Raw genomic sequence first — 20,257 nt, 5'->3', positions numbered from 1 at the left:
TATGATTCTAAGTTATGTAGCTCAGTTGTGACTCAGTGATTATTTTAAATAGTGAAATTATTACATAGTACTGATAGAACTAAGTTTCTCATTGGTTTAAATGAGTATTATTACAACAAAATAACTAGTATTATGTGGAATATTCTAGAATTATGTCATGCTAAAAATATGCATTAAATAATCCATTAGTTCCAGTTCAAGATTGTGAGATCCTGAGTTTAGCCATACAAAAGTCAGTAGTGGTGATATTTTTAAATATGAAATTATCACAGACTGTAAAAAATAATGTTTTTTATATCATTTGTATTTTATAGTAGCAATCAACCTGTGTGGACAGACAAAAAAATTATTTAAAGCTTTGGATACAAAGTGGTACTGAGCACTGTGGTATTGAGCAAAATTCATTTCTGGCCATGTAATTAAAAACCCACTATAAATAAATTATTCTCCTTAGAACAATCATAAGAATTTAGTGTTTAATAATACAATAAACCTAATATGAAAAATATAACTTATCACTTTGTGCTTCTTCAGTTTGCCTAATGTGACAGAACAAAGAAAACAATTTTTATGACATTGTTAATAACTAAATAATTAAAGGAAATACTCTTATGTAAAACTTAATATTTTATTGTCAGATTCAACAGTTCATCAAAACAACCTGGAATCATTTGGCACAATAACTACAAGAAGTGAACTTATTTTCATAATACAAAAGTAACAGAAAAACACCTGATATTTTATTGTTTGAGATTAAAAAGAGTGCAGAACAAAAATGTGTGGCAAATGGTCAAACAATTAGTGTGTATTCTACAGATGGTGTTTGCAGTTTTACAACTTTCCACAATTTTTTTGTATGTTAATTTTAGCTTTATATAAAAAAATAACATCAATTTTTGACAAACTGCAACATAATTTATGTTCTGCAGCCTCATGGAGCTTAGATAATCAGTAACAAATGTATCGATTTGCTAGTTTTTGTATTAACAGATCACAAGCGAGTTCAATCTTGTGGTTACACTTAATGATGCCAGGTTAACATGGTGAAATGTTGTAATCATAGATAGTATACTCTGACACCTGATAATAAACAAGTCTTAATGACTGTTTTAATTTGGACTACTTATGTATATTACACCTAAATATTGCATGAATATTTCAATTTTCTTGTCACAAACTGTTGATTTTAGTCATTGTCAGATAAAAGTTAAAAAACTAATTAGGTAAAGAAAGCTGAACTTGGTCTTGTGAATTGCTTCATAAAAGGAAAAAGGATTGTCATATTAGTGCCAGTGATTTTTCAATAGTCTTGTCTGTAACTAAAATAACTCAAACATTCCTTGGAGAGCAAACTGTCAGTTACTGTATTTTTCTAGTACTCTGTATTAGAATCGAAATTTCATATAATCAGAGCAAATTGAACTTAGTATTGTTTGGGTCACACTAACAGTGCAAACTAGCAGAAATTGTTAAACCAACCCCATCTTCGTGTTCTGTGACAGCCAACTTCATCGGACTGATCAGAACAATCGGACACACGGTTGCACCGTCTCTCAGCTTCAATACATGTCCCATCACCACATCTAAACTGGTCAGGTCCACAACTAAATACATTAACTGAAAAAAACTGGAGGTTAAAGGAAGAAAACATGCACCATTCCTCACAAGTACAATGAAAGATCATTCTGAAAATTTAATATTACTAAAAATTAAACCCAGCAACCAATACTTCTTTTTTAGCTTTCAAGCATTTTTATATGATGCAAATCTTCAAAATACATTTTTTCACTTTATGGTTAAAAATGTAACAAAAATCATGCTTTGGTTATGTTATGAAAAGCATTCAAAAGCAATGTCAGTTAATAAATAATAATAATGCACAAAACTAAAACATCAATTAATTAATAAATAAAGCACAAAATAAATAATATGATATAGAAAATAAAACTGTTAGTTACTTTTAAGCCTCACAGTTAACACAAATAAAGAACATGAAGTTGCCATCTGTCACAAAGAGTCATGCACTGATTAATATGTTAAATAATGATACAGAATCAGTATCTACCCTCAGAGAACATGAAGTAAAGTTAGTTAAAAACAATTAAAGTCAGGTACCACAGTTATATTCATCAGAATAGTCAGGACAATCTGAATGTCGATCACATCGTCTACGTTGATCTATACATGTTCCATCTTGACACTGGAACTCAAAATATTCACAGGAAGCTGATATAACACCAAATGAACAACAATGTTAATTACAATTTACTTAAAGGAATAATTATTCAAAGCTATACAGTGTATTAAAACCAAAAACAATTCAAACCAAGCAACATCTGAACCAATTTTGTATTTTAGACCAGAATATCACTAATGATAAGTTTCTAACTTGCAATTATTGAAATTTGTGTAATTTATAATAGTTATGTTTGAGGCATTGTTATTGATAGTCTGAAACAAAAATGAATTTTGTAAAACTGGATATTTACTAGCAAATTGTGTTGCTAGTATATAATTAGTAAATTTATGTACGTTTATGCCCAAAGCACTGTTAACAATTAGTCTGAAATAATGCTGGATTTTGTAGACCTTTACATTACTACCAAAAAGTGTTGTTAACTTATAATTAGAAAATTCATGTATTTTATGATAGTTATGTTTTAGACATTGTTATTAATGGAAGGTGATAGATTTTATTTCCATATAGATGAAAATTATAGTCACTCTGTTGTTACACTCTGTGTAAGCAAAAACACAGTACGCTTGTGTTCACAGTAAGGAACTGGATCCCAAATTGTAGCATTATCAAGTATATTATATTTCAATGTTTTATACTGCCTAAATGTTTATTCCTTAACATTAGAAGACGCCTAAAAAACAATTAATATTTTAGTATTTTGTTGCCATGTGACACACTTGCAGTAAAAAATATCTCAACTTGCATTTGTTCTATTTTGATTCTGCTCCATCTTAAATATATGTATAATATCTAAGCACAGGTAAAAATACAACTACCAAAGAAGTGTTTAAAATTACACTAAGTGATTTTAAAAAGAGGAAGCTATAAATCCTTCTTCCCCTTCTGATAGTAGCCACACCCACTTTCAAAAGTAAATGATTGTTAAGCAACAGTTTAGATTTTAAAGGTATACTTATAATCAACAGAAAGAGCTAATTTTAAGATACAATCTTTGAAGGCCATTATAACATTAATGAAAACTATTATCCACAAACACAGTTATTTTTTTTCTTGCTTTATACATAGTTGTTTGATATAGTAAAATTGCTTTTATTAATTTGTGCATTACTTATTTTTATAATACACATTTGAAGAGTATAATTTTTTTAGTATAATCCAAAAATTGCTTGAGGTCAAAGTATCTCTGCTGATGTTACCATTATATCACCCAAGGGAACCCACTAACATGTTGATACACATAATCAGTGGTTAAGAATAAGAAAGGAAAGTAAAACATTAAAAGTGTTTTATAGACGAAAGGGTAAAGAAAGTCGTACACATGACCCAACAAAGATATTTTCAGATTATTCAAGGAAGAGTTAAAAACTAAAGTACATATTCCTATTTCTTAAACATTTCATTGCACTGTATATTAATAATGACTACAGTTGGCGATACAGTAGAGAAAGAGGAAAATAAAACACACTTACCTTAAAAACACTTGATATTTATTTATGAGGTTTTAGAGATTATATAAATGAAATGTAAAAACTAATAAAAAAGGATTTTTTTAAACTTAACATCTAAATCACTTTGCATATGAATTATTCAGAATCTGAGTACAAATAAATAGATTAAATAATAAATTTTGCTGGAAATAATAGAAAAATTAAAGATAAACATTTTATCCTTGAAAGGAAGTATGATGAAAATGACATTAGGTTCTTATAATTAAAATTCCTATGGTCATAAATGTTAAATTATTTAAATCTGTAAACTATTTATGGTTACACATCAGATAACATTTATGGTTACAATATTTAACCTGTTTAACCTGGTATCATCAGGTACAGTTTGGTTTACCTACCGATGCCAGGTTACAATGTTTCAGCAGTTTAACCAGAAATAGCATACTCTAATATCTTTTAAAGATGAAAGGTACAAAAGGTTTCTATACTTGTGTTTCCACAACACACAGTTGTCATCCATTAAATAAAAATCATCACAAATACTCTACCTAAACATCTATTAAAAAGGTTTTTTTTAATGTCATTCGTTACTGATTCTTTTACCATTAAAACAATTTTACCTTGAACATTCAATATTACATAATCTCTTGTTCGTCCTGCATGGCTCACAGTTGTACAAATGTACCGACCAGCATTTTCTTCTTGAACATTCTGCAACCTGAAAAAAAACATTAAAAGGTTGAAATGTTTTTTAATTCAGCATTAAAAATGGTTATTTATCCATGTACAATTTTCACATGTAATTGTATTTTGATAAAAAAATTGTTTGTACAAAAATTACTTAATGTTAACTTGAATAATGTTTTCTATTAATGTACCTTTTAGTCAAATTTTGTGTTAAGACTAAGCTAATCAAAAAAATTACAAAACATTTTATTAACTACTGCAATTTAGTGGATATGAAAATCCTAAAGTGTTAAACATTAAACAGATTGAAAATTTATTTTCATTGCTTTTTAATTGTTTTTAAATTTGTGCAAAGCTACATGAGGGCTATTTGCACTAGCTGTCCCTAATTTACCAGTGTAACACTAGAGGGAAAGCAGCTAATCATCACCACCCACTGCCAACTCTTGGGCAACTCTTGTCAACAAATAGTGGGATTGACCGTCACACTATAACACACCCAAGGCTGAAAGGGGTAGCATGTTTGGTGTGATGGGAATTCAAACCCATAACACTTAGCTTATGAGCCTAGTGCCTTAACCACATGACCATGCTGAGCTGAACAAGTAATTAAATTTTATTTATGCAAGAAATGTTTTCCCACCTAATATACATAAAACTACAAATACTATTTCTAATATATATATTTTTTTACAAGTTTTCATTTTGAATTTAAATAACTTTTAGTTATAAAGTGTACATTTGGTTATATGTAGTAGGTAAATTTGAAAAAAACAATTCTTTTTTTCTCAGTATCAATTGCAATTGCAGTTTCCTACAAAAAACTTAAAAATGTTAAATTAAGTATAAACATCAATTTTGAAGAATGCAGATGTTTGTAAAAATTTAATATAAAATTAGAAATTCCAAATTTTCTGTTTCTTACTTTTGTGCCAAAGATTGATCAGCATTTGACTGTATAAAACTTACATTATTAACTGAAATTATACATTTGCAAACAGAGAGATAAATCCAAATTACAAGAAATTCTAATTTAGATTTTAATTAAATTAGTATTTAATATATAGATGTTAATTTGTGTATCTGATACTGACTCTTTCTAGACTGTTAAAATACTAAATACTTCAAATTATTTTTAAACCTTATTTTATGAAGGCAAAATTTCATTTTCTATTTTGAGAGTACAATTTTATTCACAGAAAGCAGTTAACATAGTTCAAAAATAAGTAATACTTAAGAAAAACTCTACATTTCTAACATTGTTAAATTATTCTGTAAAAAATTTTTTTTGAAGTTTAATATTAATTTTTAATTTTGTTTTTACTATGGTACTCAAAGTACAGAGGGTAAAAGTACCCCCAATTCAAGTTAGCCATTCTGCAAAATATGAGAACAAAAACAGTAAAATCTGTACTTTCAGGTTTTTAAACATACAATGAGAACCAAGAAACAAATATTGTTTATGAATGGCACACTGATCCATTTACTTCACTGAATGCAAAATAATACCTCAGTAAAACAAAATTTCATACTGCATTGTTATCTACTATTCTTTAAACTTTAAAATGATATTGAATGAGGCAAAAGTTGCTTTGTCAAATGTAAAATCATTTGACAAAAACTAAATATTCTTTATCATTACAATGGTTTTAATTTAATTCATACCTTATATTTTATAGAAAGGCTATTTTATTATTGCCACTTGAGGAATTTTGAAAATCAACTAGAACTGAGTAGCAAGGAATGTTTTTACTGAATGCAAAACCATTTGGTAAAAAGAAACTTTGTAATTCACTGTTAGACATGTTTCAATTTCTTGTTGTTTATCCCATGACACTTATTACCCTTAATTACTTTCCAGTATTAGTTCAGGTTTTCAAATATTCAACAAGAAACAATGTTTAAATTTTATGCACTTACACTTTCCTCCATACAATGTAGTTTCCTTTCTATTGTATTGCATTCTATGCTGCTTAGCCTTTCCTTACCTATTAAGTTCTTAATCTTTACTCACTTGTTAACATGATTTTAATTATGATAGAAGCTGTCAGTAAGATAAAACTAATGAAAAAAGATAATTATCAACTATGACAAATGATAAACTTTATTACTTTTTAATTATGACTTGAGAATAGGGTATCACTGGCACTAGTGACCCAAGTAATTTTAATAGACAAGTGCAAGCAAAATCATTTTGTAAAAACAAACTTTGTAATTTAATTAATGATTTTCAATATTTTGAGAGTTAGACTGATTATCCTACATGACTAAATAATTAAACAAAAAACACAGTTTAAATTTTATTATTTATTAGTTCTCAGGTAGATAAAACAACATAATTTAAAGGTTTTATCAAGAAAAGCATCCGATATTCATTTAAGAGGTTCTAGATTTTATTTAAATGAAATATCAAAACTGAAAAGTATTTTTATTATGAAAATTATATTTCACTATGGCTCAGTAAAGCTTTTGTAAATACAGAATTTGTGTACTATTACTAGACTGATGGATATTTTAAAGTACAAGATGCAACTGATTTTACTTGAAAAACAATCGGACAATTTCATTTACTTTCAACCATCTTAAACATATCTTGTATGCATGCTCAACACATAATACAACTGATATATGAAATGCGACACCAGACCAAATAATATATCAATTTCTCCCCCTTTTATGATGTTGAATCTAAACTGGACAACAAATGACTTTTTCCCATGAAATCAGTCTCTTCAAATTTCAACTAGTAGTTTCAATGGATTCTTCTTGTAACATTACTTCAAGCAACAAACTACACTTCAACTTCAAGTCTCCTAAATAAGTTTTTTTTCCTTTTTCTTGGGAGCTCTTATCCATTAAAGAACATCTTTCAGTAGGTGATGATTTCATAATTTCAGACACAACTAGTTGTACAGAATTATTTGTATTATCAATAATAGTTAAAGTCTCTGATATGCTAAGTGAACTTAACATTTAAAGCTTTCCAAGTGCAACAGTAATTTGTAGTACAGGGTAGTAAGATAATACTTGTTTAAAAACTCATTTGAAAGTATGGAAAGATAGTTGAAGTTTTATCTGGCAAGTTAGACAAATTTGATATCTCATCAAATCAAGAATGTGTAAGGTCTAAATTTTATATTCTTTTTTGTAATTATGTACATCTTGTCATCCTAACTGTTCAATAACTCTGAAAGCTATATTATGGAATATAAAAATGTGGGACATGTTTTGATGTCAAGATTATTATTGTACATTGATAAAGTTTTTTAAGTGCATAATAAGTGTAATTATCTAAATGCTCATGTCATGTAAACTTTGATTCAAACATGCACAACAGGATTGAAACAGGAAACCATCAGGAGCTTTCTTGTAATGCACTACCTGTTTGGTTACATGAAACATTTTTTAGCTTTGAAATTACACAAACAGTTTTTTGGTAATCTTGTACAAGTTTTACTAACAACAATTAAAACATATTTTGAATTTTATAGAAAAGAAGATATCAATTCTTAGTACATATTATAATATGGAATATGAAAACTAATCTGTAATTAGGAATGTAAACTGCAATCTTAATTCTCAGATTTCAGAATAATGCAATAGCCTGAAAAATATGGTTAAGAAAGTATATGACAACAGCTAGAAAATATTTTAAAAATTCATGTTTAGATGAAAAAAAATCATTTAAAATAGCTGTTATTCAGTCTAAAAATTCTAAAAATTTAGGTTATCATTACATTGATAAAGATGGTGGTATCAATTAATTTATGTTCAATTTATTTTTTAGAACTCTGAGGTCCTGGAAGTTCATTATATTTTCAAAATGAGACCCAAAACTCAAGCACTTTTGAATAGTTGACTATTCTTCTTTGTAACTTTATTTTATGTGTACTAGATTTTTTCAAAACATTTTTGCATTTCTTGAAAGTGGATGACTATTTAATAGGTTTGTGATACGATTTAATACCAACTGGGAACTTAATCTTAACTGCTAGCATTTCTTGGAAGTTCAAAATAATTTAGTAGGTATGTTTTAATATCTATAGATCTAATTCTTCATGACGAGCATTTCATGAAAGTGGAAGATAATTACGTTTTAATGTTAATACTTACCAGACCTTATTCTTTACCACTCTAGCATTTCATGAAAGTGGAAGGTAATTAAGTTTTAATGTTAATACTTACCAGACCTTATTCTTTACCACTCTAGCATTTCATGAAAGTGGAAGATAATTACGTTTTAATGTTAATACTTACCAGACCTTATTCTTTACCACTCTAGCATTTCATGAAAGTGGAAGATAATTAAGTTTTAATGTTAATACTTACCAGACCTTATTCTTTACCACTCTAGCATTTCATGAAAGTGGAAGGTAATTAAGTTTTAATGTTAATACTTACCAGACCTTATTCTTTACCACTCTAGCATTTCATGAAAGTGGAAGATAATTACGTTTTAATGTTAATACTTACCAGACCTTATTCTTTACCACTCTAGCATTTCATGAAAGTGGAAGATAATTAAGTTTTAATGTTAATACTTACCAGACCTTATTCTTTACCACTCTAGCATTTCATGAAAGTGGAAGGTAATTAAGTTTTAATGTTAATACTTACCAGACCTTATTCTTTACCACTCTAGCATTTCATGAAAGTGGAAGATAATTAAGTTTTAATGTTAATACTTACCAGACCTTATTCTTTACCACTCTAGCATTTCATGAAAGTGGAAGATAATTAAGTTTTAATGTTAATACTTACCAGACCTTATTCTTTACCACTCTAGCATTTCATGAAAGTGGAAGGTAATTAAGTTTTAATGTTAATACTTACCAGACCTTATTCTTTACCACTCTAGCATTTCATGAAAGTGGAAGATAATTACGTTTTAATGTTAATACTTACCAGACCTTATTCTTTACCACTCTAGCATTTCATGAAAGTGGAAGATAATTACGTTTTAATGTTAATACTTACCAGACCTTATTCTTTACCACTCTAGCATTTCATGAAAGTGGAAGATAATTACGTTTTAATGTTAATACTTACCAGACCTTATTCTTTACCACTCTAGCATTTCTTGGAAGTGGTTGTCCATCCTTAGTCCAGTCTGTCTGAGGCTGTGGTGATCCTGTGATTGGACATGAGAGTTCTATGTTGGAGCCCACAAAAGCTGTAACTTCCTTGCTTTGGGTGATATTAATTGGTTCTGATTAGAAAAAAAGAAAAAGTTACCATATTAACTGGGCAAAATAGGATTTTTTGATAATTGGAAAGAGTGTGTGTTTTTCTTATAGCAAAGCTACACTGAGCTATCTGCTGAGCCCACTGAGGGGAATCAAACCCTGATTTTAGCATTGTATATCTGTAGACTCACTGCTGTACTATCAGGGGGCAATAATTAGAAAGATTCATTATCAAAGACTGGAATACAAAAATAGTCTGATAACATAGAAATAATAAAAACTATTAACAGCATAGACAAGTTAAAAAATTAACATTAACAACAATATTGGAAACAACAATTAATCATGAAATAATCATTTGAAATCCACTTGGAGTAAAAATGTATCTCAAGATGGCTGGTATGGATATTAAAACTTTTAATAAAATAAAGTGGAGAATAATATTTCGACCTCTACCTGAAGATGAGCTAATACAGTCAAAGGTCAAAAATTTGTTCTCTGCTTTATTTTAATAAAAGTTTTAATACCTAAATCAGCTGCCTTGAGATGCATAATTACCTGAATATTAGCTACTCCTAATTTTCTCAACATGTAATTTTAAAATTCTTTGAATGCATTTTAATATTAAATATATTTTAACAAATGTATCAATTTTCTACTAATTAATTGTGATAAAAACATTTCATTGTAACTTTCACTTCTTACCCAAATATTACTCCAAAAGTGCAGGTTTCTCTTTTACATAATTGAAAGTCTTATTTTCAGTATTAGAATATTCTCTATTTAAAAAAAAAAGTAATAATACTATGATAGAAATATTCCACATAAGACACATTTCCCTTACATGTGAATACTAAACTTATATGGAATGTTAAACCATCCTCCAAGAGGGCAAAGTTGTGAACATATTATGAATAAAATCAACATCTATATATATTTAAACTCATATTTTGTATAATATCAACTGAACCTTTGCTATGTTAATCTAATCCACTTTCTGTTGCTAAGCATTGTTGGGTTGTGCAACCCAATCATGTTTTCTGTACTTTTGGAAGTAAAGCAGTAATGATTTTGTTCTTTTGTGTGCTCTCATTATTTACCACCTTCAAGGATTGCTTACAATGATGGACAAAAATAAAATACATTATCAATATGGAAAATCTGCAGCGTAATAAAATTATTAAAAGGTATTTGAATCATTAACCCCTAATTTAGATAATGAAGATACAGATACAGGTTTGATACCTGCTAAAATAATTTCTATTCCCCACCTTTCCAGGCAAAATTCCTGATTTTTCATTTCTGTTCAAACACTTCTAATACAGACATTGTTACCTCTCATAATTCTAATTAATCAACACTAATTCAATGTGTAATATGGTCATATACGAGTTAAAAATATTTTTGTACTTAATAATCTGAAATATATTCAAACAAGGACTACAAAAAAAACTGTTGTCACGGAAAATTTTATGTATGTAAAAATACTTCATTATTGTGTTTAATGGATTAAATGATTACAATAGGTAAATTAAATGTTTAGGATTTTAAAGATATAGTAACAGTTGGATACAGGTATGTAGAATGGTTTACTTTTAAGTTTTGATTAGGAAAAAGTGGGAACTCTCAGAATTTCTTGTGACTATCTTTTATTTTCAAATTCTCTAATAGATTTTTCAAGGATCATAATATTCTGTCACACAAACTCTTACTACTTAAACTATTTGCAAAAGTCCAATAATGAACATGCAAATCATTGAAAAATCACAAAACATTTTTATTTGTAGTGTTCAAACGTTTTGTAATACATTTATTCCATTTTCAATAAGATCTGAAAACAGTGTTACAAAGATATTAACTTATGTCATAATATCATTTAAATTACTAATATACTTAGACATTCAGTAAATGAATGAAACCACATTATATTTTATATAATAATTTTTCTTATTACTGTTGGATCTTCAGACCTTGAATTCTACATTACCTCTCTTGCTCCAAGTATCCTTTACTGCACACAAAAAAGTTTCAGTGTCTTACATTCAAAATTCTGTTTTGTTTACATTATACCAATTAGTATAGCATAAAATCTTAACTGGTAACCTACATTTTAATAACATAAAAGTTTTGAGTTTTTAATTAAAAAGGCAAAATTTAAAAATTCTGAATTTTGATTTTATCAAGACATCTTCTCTTCTCTGATTTTGTATTTTTTTTTGAAAGGATGGTGAATAAAATAAAATGACTCACTATAAAATTGTTATTGCTCAGACAAACCATAATTTTTATACCCTTCAATTTTGCTTGGTTACAGAGCTATCAAATAGCAAATCAGACCCCCTCCTTCCAGATCACTCACCTATTACAACTTTTCTTTCAAGATTTATTAATAGTTCTCTTTACTTATAATTACATATTAACTATAACCAATAGAAGAGTCAAGGTTTTCATTTATCAAATAATGTATCTATTCAGGATGCACCGTAATATGATAAACACTAATTTTACTTACAGTATCACTTCAGTTCCCATGGGAATCACAACAGCTAGCTTAAATAAATTTGTAATGACTTGTATAGTTAGAAAGCCATGAAAATTGAGAGTTAGGAAAATTGTCTACTTTTATATGTTATTAGTCTAGGTTCTTTTGTGCATTATTTAATTACAGAAACATTATTTAATGCAATACTTCCATTTGCATAAAATAGTCTACATGTCCTTGACAATTAACAGCAAGAGAAAAAAACTTCAGTTATCACACTTTCTCATTTTTCACATTTATTCTTTATATATAAAATATAATATATACATAATAACAGTTACTAAAATGCAAAAGCAGCAATCATTTTAGGTGAGTTAAGATTACGTAAAGTAAAATAAATAATTACATAAAATGTTTCACAAGGCATAAATCAAGCAGGATATGAGTAATGTAATTTGATAGTGTAAAGTGAACTGCATGCACGCAGAGTGATTTACAACTTATAATAGTGCAGACTTTGGTTAGACACAGTTTAAAGAATAACAAAATTTTATTATAAACTGATGTATGCTGTAACGAGCTTAAAGCTACTTAGGATAAAGAGATGTAGTTTACAATTAGTCATTTTCGAACGTTTGCAAGTTTGGTCACATTAACAAATCTTATCCAAAACATTCAAAATACATTTAGTAATTTTTACAGATTCCAAAGAAAACTTGAGGTTTTCAAAGATTGTGAAAAGCATTTTTAATCTTAACATGAAAATTTCCTCATGACTGTTCAAAACAAATACTTTGTATATTCGTGGACAAATCATTGTTAGTTTATTAAAAGCACTTGACTAAAAATTATGATTTCATTTATATTTGACAGACAATGTCAACTAAAATGCTTCCAAATTTTTGAAGTTATACACACCATACTAACAGTGAGAAGTATTAATTCTAAAAATACTTTCAACAAGTACAAAGATGTCACGTGATTTGTCAATCTGGCTTTAATCCCTGCTTAGATTGAAAGAAAGCGTACTTGTAGCTAAATACTGCATTCCTTGTAGTGACTTACAAACATCTTTAGATCTAATATTTTAAATTTACACATTTAAAACATTACTGTTTGTTAAGAAAAGTTATAATTGACTCATAATTTGTAAATTATGAAACATCTGTAACATATTCTGTAGTCTAATTTTTCTATTTACCACTTAACTGAATATCTAAGTAAATTAATGAAAAATGATCCTATAGCATTAAGTAATAAATATTTAACTATTTTCAGATTTCACTGAAGATTGAATTAGTGTATTCTAAATTATTTTACCTTCGTAAATAAAACTATCATTAACCACCATCTTTATTATTAGACTTAATTTTCTTCATCACAAATCCATTGCCACTTTCAAAATAATTTCTCTTGTCCCTATGCCACTCATGTATATGTAGTAGCTACTGCATTTTATCATCTTAATACAAAAATATTTTTGTTGTGTTTTACGATTACTGAAATTTAATATTAAAACATTTTATGTTTTAATTTAACAATTTATAATTTGTTTTTCCAAAGATATCTTACACACTAATACTTACCATTAACAATAATTTCAGCAACTGCTTCTGCCCTTCCAGCAGTGTTTACTGCAGTACACACATAACGTCCAGCATCTGCTTCTCGAATGCCTCTAAACTCTAGCCTACCATTCCTCTGACTGACATGTGGTGGAAGGTGTTCGTGTACTTTACTCCAATCTATAGTGATTGGTTGATCCCCTGTTGCTGTACACTGAACCACAACAACATCTCCTTCCCGAGCCGTTTGCTGTGTTGGATTCACACTAATTCTAGGAGGAGCTGAAAACATTTATCATTATTAATTTTAAAGCAACTCTTTTTCAACAAAATTTAGTTTGCTTGATAGCTTTGATGGGTATTTATTGTCCTTTGTTATTTAATAAGCAACATAAATTTGTTAAGAAAAAATAAAAACAAAAAAGATTTAATCTTGTTTTACACAATAATTTTAATATATAAACCCACACACATCAAGATAGAAATTTGGAGAAGCCATGTTTTGCTAATAATAGGACAGTTTAACATTTTTTGAAATAGGATACTCTTAACTTTTGACCTGTGTTAAGGTCTACTGTACTTTGGCCTAATTATATCATGTGTGCTTTACGAAAAGTGCAGCATAATATAGTATATTCATCAGTAAAGAACTAAAGAAACCTATGTAAACTACCTAAAAAAATAATAAACCTGTTGCTTCATTACTAAGATGTAGGTAATCTGTAAAATTAAAAATTGGCAGTATCAAATGCTACAAAACTCAAAGATATTTTTGATGTGGTGATATCCACTGTCAATTTAAGTATAAATTTAAACAAAATACAAAGAAAATGATGCAATAGAAATGATATCTGAAAAATATTATCACACTGTACTTGCGGTTTTCAATGTAATATCTGCTCATATAAACAGAGAATATTTTTTCCAATTACAACATCTAAAATAGTAAAAACAGGCATAATTAAAAAAAATTAAAGTTAATATGAAGTTTTTCTTCGAGTTCAAATGCTTTTATTAATATTTTAAAATTACTTGGAACAAGTAACATATGTCCTTACTGTGTACAAACTATAGCTGTCAATATTTTTCCATGCTTAGCTTTATTCACTTTCGTATTACTTTTATACATGATGTTGAGCATAAATTCTGTGTAATGTTGGATAATTTTCATAACATGAAATCTATGGCTGAAATTTGCAGTCTGTTGAAGTAAATAAGATAAGACTCAATGTGAAAATGAACAAAAGCAAACTTGAGTTACTGTAGTGAAAGAAGGATGAAATGTTTGGTTGGTGAATACAAGCTAGAAGAACAGTTACACTTTGGTAAAGATTGAATTATGTAATAAATACTATGCTAAAATAAAAACTAAATGAAAAAACTGCATTTAAATATAACCAGAATAAAGTGAATTTTAAAGTAACTATCACGATTATCATGTTTATATCATGACTTTTAAAGTAAATAAGAAAAATGTTCATGCATGATCAACAGCTTCATTGTAAAATATCTCAAATGACAAAACTTTCACAGTATGCATTTTAACTCTTAGTAATTAGAGACAAACCTAACTGAAAACATCAACGTTTAGGTATTCCATATTTTATGCAGCTAATCAATCAGAAAATTGAGATTTGAACTCAAAGAGAGGCATAAAAAGAAGTCCCTCATACACAAAGTAATGTAGAATAGAAAAATATCCCATAACTAACGTATGCATGTTCATGTATGGTTGTAATATACAAAGACAAATTACGGTTAGTAAGAAACTTAAACCATGTGTAAAGAATAGGTCTAACCTTTGCACTTTTGCTATCTCATTCAAATATAACCTGACTGTTAATTACACAGTTACCATCCATAGGTTTACACACAACTATCACAGAACATACAAAAAACATCCAAAAATTGCAAATAAATACTGTTGTTCTGTATCTCTTTCTAGTGGGAGTAACCAGTTAATACATATATCATGCAGAATATGAATACTGATTTTTTGTTTTTTATTTCTCTCTCAACATTAAAATTTCACCAAGTAGGATTGTTCAATCATTACTATACATGTATAGGTTTGCTTCTTTGGTTCTTTCAAATCAAATTTATAAGGGTTTCTAATAGAAAATCAGAAACAAAGGATCTCTGTGAGAATATATTTAAAAACTTCAAGTTCAAGTGGTGCTTTGAATATATTGTTTCCAACTGTGTCCGTGGCATTTTAATCATACTAGCTAGCCTTATTGGTTTGCTAGTCACTAACATTCTAGGTTATCTAGTTATTACTGAACATTGTTTCCGTAAGTCAAAACTGAATACGTAACAAAATACCCAAGACATATCACCATAAAATTCCACTTAAAAGCTTACACAAGAAAGGGCTGAAACCCCTTTTGGTACAAGCTGCAACTCATTGAACAATGTTAACTACTGGGATATTTCTCTTATTCTAGGCTATAGCAAATTGGAGATAAATTCTACTATTGTGGTTAATTAATTATATCATAATGTTGATTGCATGAGCAACATAAACTCTCTCCAGCCTTTAACAAACAACCATGGAGGATTCACCAAAGTTCTCATTCTTTTTCTGTCAAATCAGAGCACTATTCAATGGTATCCTCATTAATGGCTTCAATTAATTTACTTTCTGATTCCTCATTAATAAGCCAATGTTGCAAGAGGTCATAATTAATTTACAGATTAAGGTTACCAGTATATTCAATGTAATTTTATGCACTATGATCATTGAACCTTATGGTTTAATTAACGATTAATAAAGTAAGGCTCAGTTCAGCTGAATATGAGCATTTTTTTTATTTGAACTAATGGTCTTTCACTATTATACATCTTACCCTGTCTCTTGGTTTCCTTCCTCCTCTGATGACATGTAAATTCATGTGCATAAACTAATGGGGACTGTAATTAATTTACATACCCTTACAGACATTCAGCTGCTCCACTTGATATTTATTGAAAGCATCAGAACAGTACCATGTACAAGTGAGTTATGATGGTCAAAACTGTTATTCTATGTCAGCTTCCTATTTACTACTAGAATATTATATTTGGAGGAATAAACTGTACAATACTTAGAAAATCAAAACTATCCACAGATTATAGTGCGAGTACATTTAGTGTTGAGACCAGTTTCAAGATAAAGGAGAGATTTAATAAACCTCAATCCTCTTACATTTTTTATTTAAATGTTGATTTGGACAAGACTGTGTGTGACCAATCAAGCATAATTTAGAATAGCATTTAAAAAAAAGCATCTGAAGCCTAGTACTGGAAATTCTTCAAAAACTTACAAATATCTGTACAAAGGATTTGATGAAACTACATATTTAAAGAATTTAAGATGTGTAGTTCCAACCATAAGTAAGATTTAATAATTAGAGTAACTTTAAATATCAAGAAACTTCAACCAGAATTGAGCATTACTTCATCAGTAATTGAAATAATTAAAAAAATTACATATGATACATGGTATGAGCATAGCATGCATGTAAAAATCATAACTGATAACATTGTTATTTAAACTTCAGATTATTAGTTATATAAAACAAGAACAGCAAAACACTACTATAAATTTCTTTGCACACTACACACACCAGCTGTCTAATTTTGTTAACAAAAACAAACAAGAGACACAGTTAACAATTGTTTAACATATTTACTTGCAAGCAAAATAATTACGTTACACACTTCAATATATCTTTAATACAGAAAAGATTAAACAGTTTACATAGTTTTTTCTAACTTTCAAATAAATGCTGTCTGAAGAGATGGATCAACTCACCACGAGCCCAACGTCCTAGGAAAGCATGGAATTATATAATATATTCAAATAAACAAAATAGAGTAGACCTTATTTGAAGATTTAAGATATCACAAAGATAATGGTTAGGACTTATAGGGTGATTAATTTATATGAATCCCTCTTTTGTGTGTAATCTTTATGCTTTTGCACGTAGAATTATGACTAATATATAATGAAAGTTTTTATTTTATGAGAGATATTAAAAAGACTGGAAAAACTCATAACAAACTTTATATAATTACTAATGTACTAGAAATAATAACAACTCTGTAAAAATACATTAATGTTAATCATCTTGCACAATGATGACTTTCTCTGAAATTCAACTGGTTTTTGAATAAATTGACCTGTCTTGTTTGTTTTTTGGTATTTGGTAAAATAGAGTTACATTTAAATTATTATACATTATATATGTATATAGATTATTACTATTTCCAAGCAAGTTCATATACTTATTTTTCTTAAAACCTAGAGCATAACAAACAAGTATATCTTAGTTAAAATAACCTTTGTACTTGTTTGCTGCATGCCATAGGTTGATAAGCCTTTTCAAATTTTACATATTTAGGATGTGAAATGAATTTTGTTAAAAAACATTTTACATATCAATTTGAAATAACCAATAAATCATAATTATCTTAATACCATTGAATTCCAGCATACTTTAGCAAGCTTAGTAACTGACATGTATTTTGTATAAAAAAATATGTAATTTTGAGCAGCATATGATAGCTGCACTCATAAATGATTGTGTTAATGTTCAGCAAACAAGTTACTTACAAAACATGCTACTAGCTGTGCTCTACCCTACCATGCCCATCTTTCATACAATTTACTTATACCTATACGTATATATCTAGTACAAGCTTCCTTACACTTAGGGCATGCAAAAGTATTTAAGAAAATGGGAAGAATGTTTCTCTCAACAGGAAACAGAAATTCTTTAAAATAATAATAGTAATGGAAAAAAGGAAATTAATTTAAAAAGGTTTTTAAGAGATAGTTTACTTACCAATCACAGCAAGCCTTGCAGATGCTGTGAATAGAATACTACCATCTTCTGCTTTTCCCAAGCAAGAATACTCTCCAGCATCTTGAGCCTGTACATTATTGATGTACAATATGCCATTTTGCAGCCGATGAGAAACAGGCAAGGATCTACCATCAGATCGAACCCAACTCAGATCTATATGTCTTTCAGTACCTAAAGAGAGAAGTTTTCTTAGCAATGAGTCTCAAAATAGCTATTTTGATAAAATCTTAAAGTTTGTTAATAATTTTATAATTTAGAAAAAGCGAATTCTCACCTCTTACAAAGCATCGCAATTCTGCATCACTGTCAACAGGAACTGAAATTACACGCTGTTCTACCTCAATATCAGGGACTCCAGTACCTGGATTTTCCACTAAAGTAATATTAAAAATTAAGATTATTAAAGCAACAAAAGACAAAAGGTAGAATTGTCATGTATTTATTTTATCACAATCAGATTAACTTGTTTTCTCAGCTCAGTACTTTAAATAATTTGTCCACTTTCTTCAAACACACACACACACACACACACACACATTTGTAATTATGCAATGTTAAATTTCAAACAAACCTTTTAAAAAATGGAGAAATTTTAGACCAAAAACTGACTAACAAAGGAGCACTTGATGAAATAATCCCATCTCATTGACTGATCATTTTATAATAACTGCTCACTTAGTTTTAGCTTGGACAACTTTTTACCATAATAACTGTAGCCAGGTAAAGAACCCATATGACGTTATGATGATGTCTAAACCAATATTATAGATCATCTACTGATAAGTATGTGCTCCAATTGGGGTACAGACATCAGCCTAAGACTACAATGACAGATGTGTCAGTGGTGTTTATCCCACACATGATTGTGTTAGATTAAGAAAACAACGTTTTTATTTTTAGTTCAATTTCAGAGAATACAAGGATGATAGATAATGATTATATTATGCCCATAATGTTGAAAAGGCAGGATTTTGTGAAATAACTGGCACCAATGACTCAACAGTATAACAAACTTCAAATGATTTATTATCTGCAGTTTAACTCTGTGGAGACAGTACAGTACTCTGAGCTTTCTTAAAGAATATTTAAAAAACTTGAGATTTTGTTAAGGATTATCAATTTTATACACTGAGCAAGATAAATTTTATTGGGAATTCTTGATATGAAAATAATATTTTTATTGTAGTTATTTGCACTCAGACTTAATTATTTGAATACAAGGCAGTTTTCATAAGTACAGAAATATGTTTTTACATTTTAGTTTTCCAATTTCATTTGCATAACTTCTAAAAAATGAATAATTTTTTTTGTAAAGTAAATGTTCATATTTTATTTTTTCTACAGTATCACTAACTTATTATTTTCATCAATTTATAGCATAATAAAATTATGAAATGTCTACATTCCTTGTAATGTTTAATCTCAAAACATCTTTGAATATATTTTTAATTGCATGTCTTCACAGTTCCACATATAATTTATTTTTAATGTTTTATTTTTCCTTTACTGTCCTTTAGCATTGTTCTTTTTTTTTGTGTGTGTACTGTAACACATCCATGGGTGTCTCCAGCCAGTGTTACAGCATTAAGGTTTGAGAAACTTCAGATACTGGCAGAATGGTGCACTTACTATCCCCTCCAGAATTGAGGAGACTGTTTGTATTTAATTATTAATCCTTTCAAATATGCATCTTAAAACAAATACATTAAACCTGAATAAAGTTCAACTGTCTAAATAACAGCAGTTTTACTAGGTCTCAGTGGAATTGTTTGAGCTTATTTTAAAATAACTGTTGAGAAATTGTACTTTGCCATGTACTATTTTATTGGTTATTAATAT

General features: G+C 28.5%; 1 protein-coding gene across 50 annotated transcripts in view; it reads right to left on the bottom strand.

The window, feature by feature from the left end:
• The window catches only part of trol (terribly reduced optic lobes), a 324,267-nt gene that overhangs the window by 36,072 nt on the left and 267,938 nt on the right, over window positions 1-20,257 (bottom strand). For 45 of the 50 annotated variants that reach the window (XM_076469289.1, XM_076469291.1, XM_076469296.1 and 42 more), the window contains 7 exons: window positions 18,693-18,791; window positions 18,398-18,589; window positions 13,590-13,850; window positions 9,385-9,544; window positions 4,269-4,366; window positions 2,116-2,226; window positions 1,480-1,617 (listed from right to left, as the gene is read on the bottom strand). In XM_076469289.1, coding sequence (XP_076325404.1) covers window positions 1,480-1,617; window positions 2,116-2,226; window positions 4,269-4,366; window positions 9,385-9,544; window positions 13,590-13,850; window positions 18,398-18,589; window positions 18,693-18,791 — 1,059 coding nt within the window. The remainder of the gene's footprint in view (window positions 1-1,479; window positions 1,618-2,115; window positions 2,227-4,268; window positions 4,367-9,384; window positions 9,545-13,589; window positions 13,851-18,397; window positions 18,590-18,692; window positions 18,792-20,257) is intronic. The other 5 variants (XM_076469310.1, XM_076469319.1, XM_076469321.1 and 2 more) reach the window with 2 other exon arrangements.

The sequence above is a fragment of the Tachypleus tridentatus genome, chromosome 12 (assembly GCF_004210375.1).
Source record: "Tachypleus tridentatus isolate NWPU-2018 chromosome 12, ASM421037v1, whole genome shotgun sequence".
Classification (NCBI taxonomy): domain Eukaryota; kingdom Metazoa; phylum Arthropoda; class Merostomata; order Xiphosura; family Limulidae; genus Tachypleus; species Tachypleus tridentatus.
The sequence above is the reverse complement of the archived record's forward strand: the minus strand, read 5'-3'. Positions and strand labels throughout refer to the sequence as shown.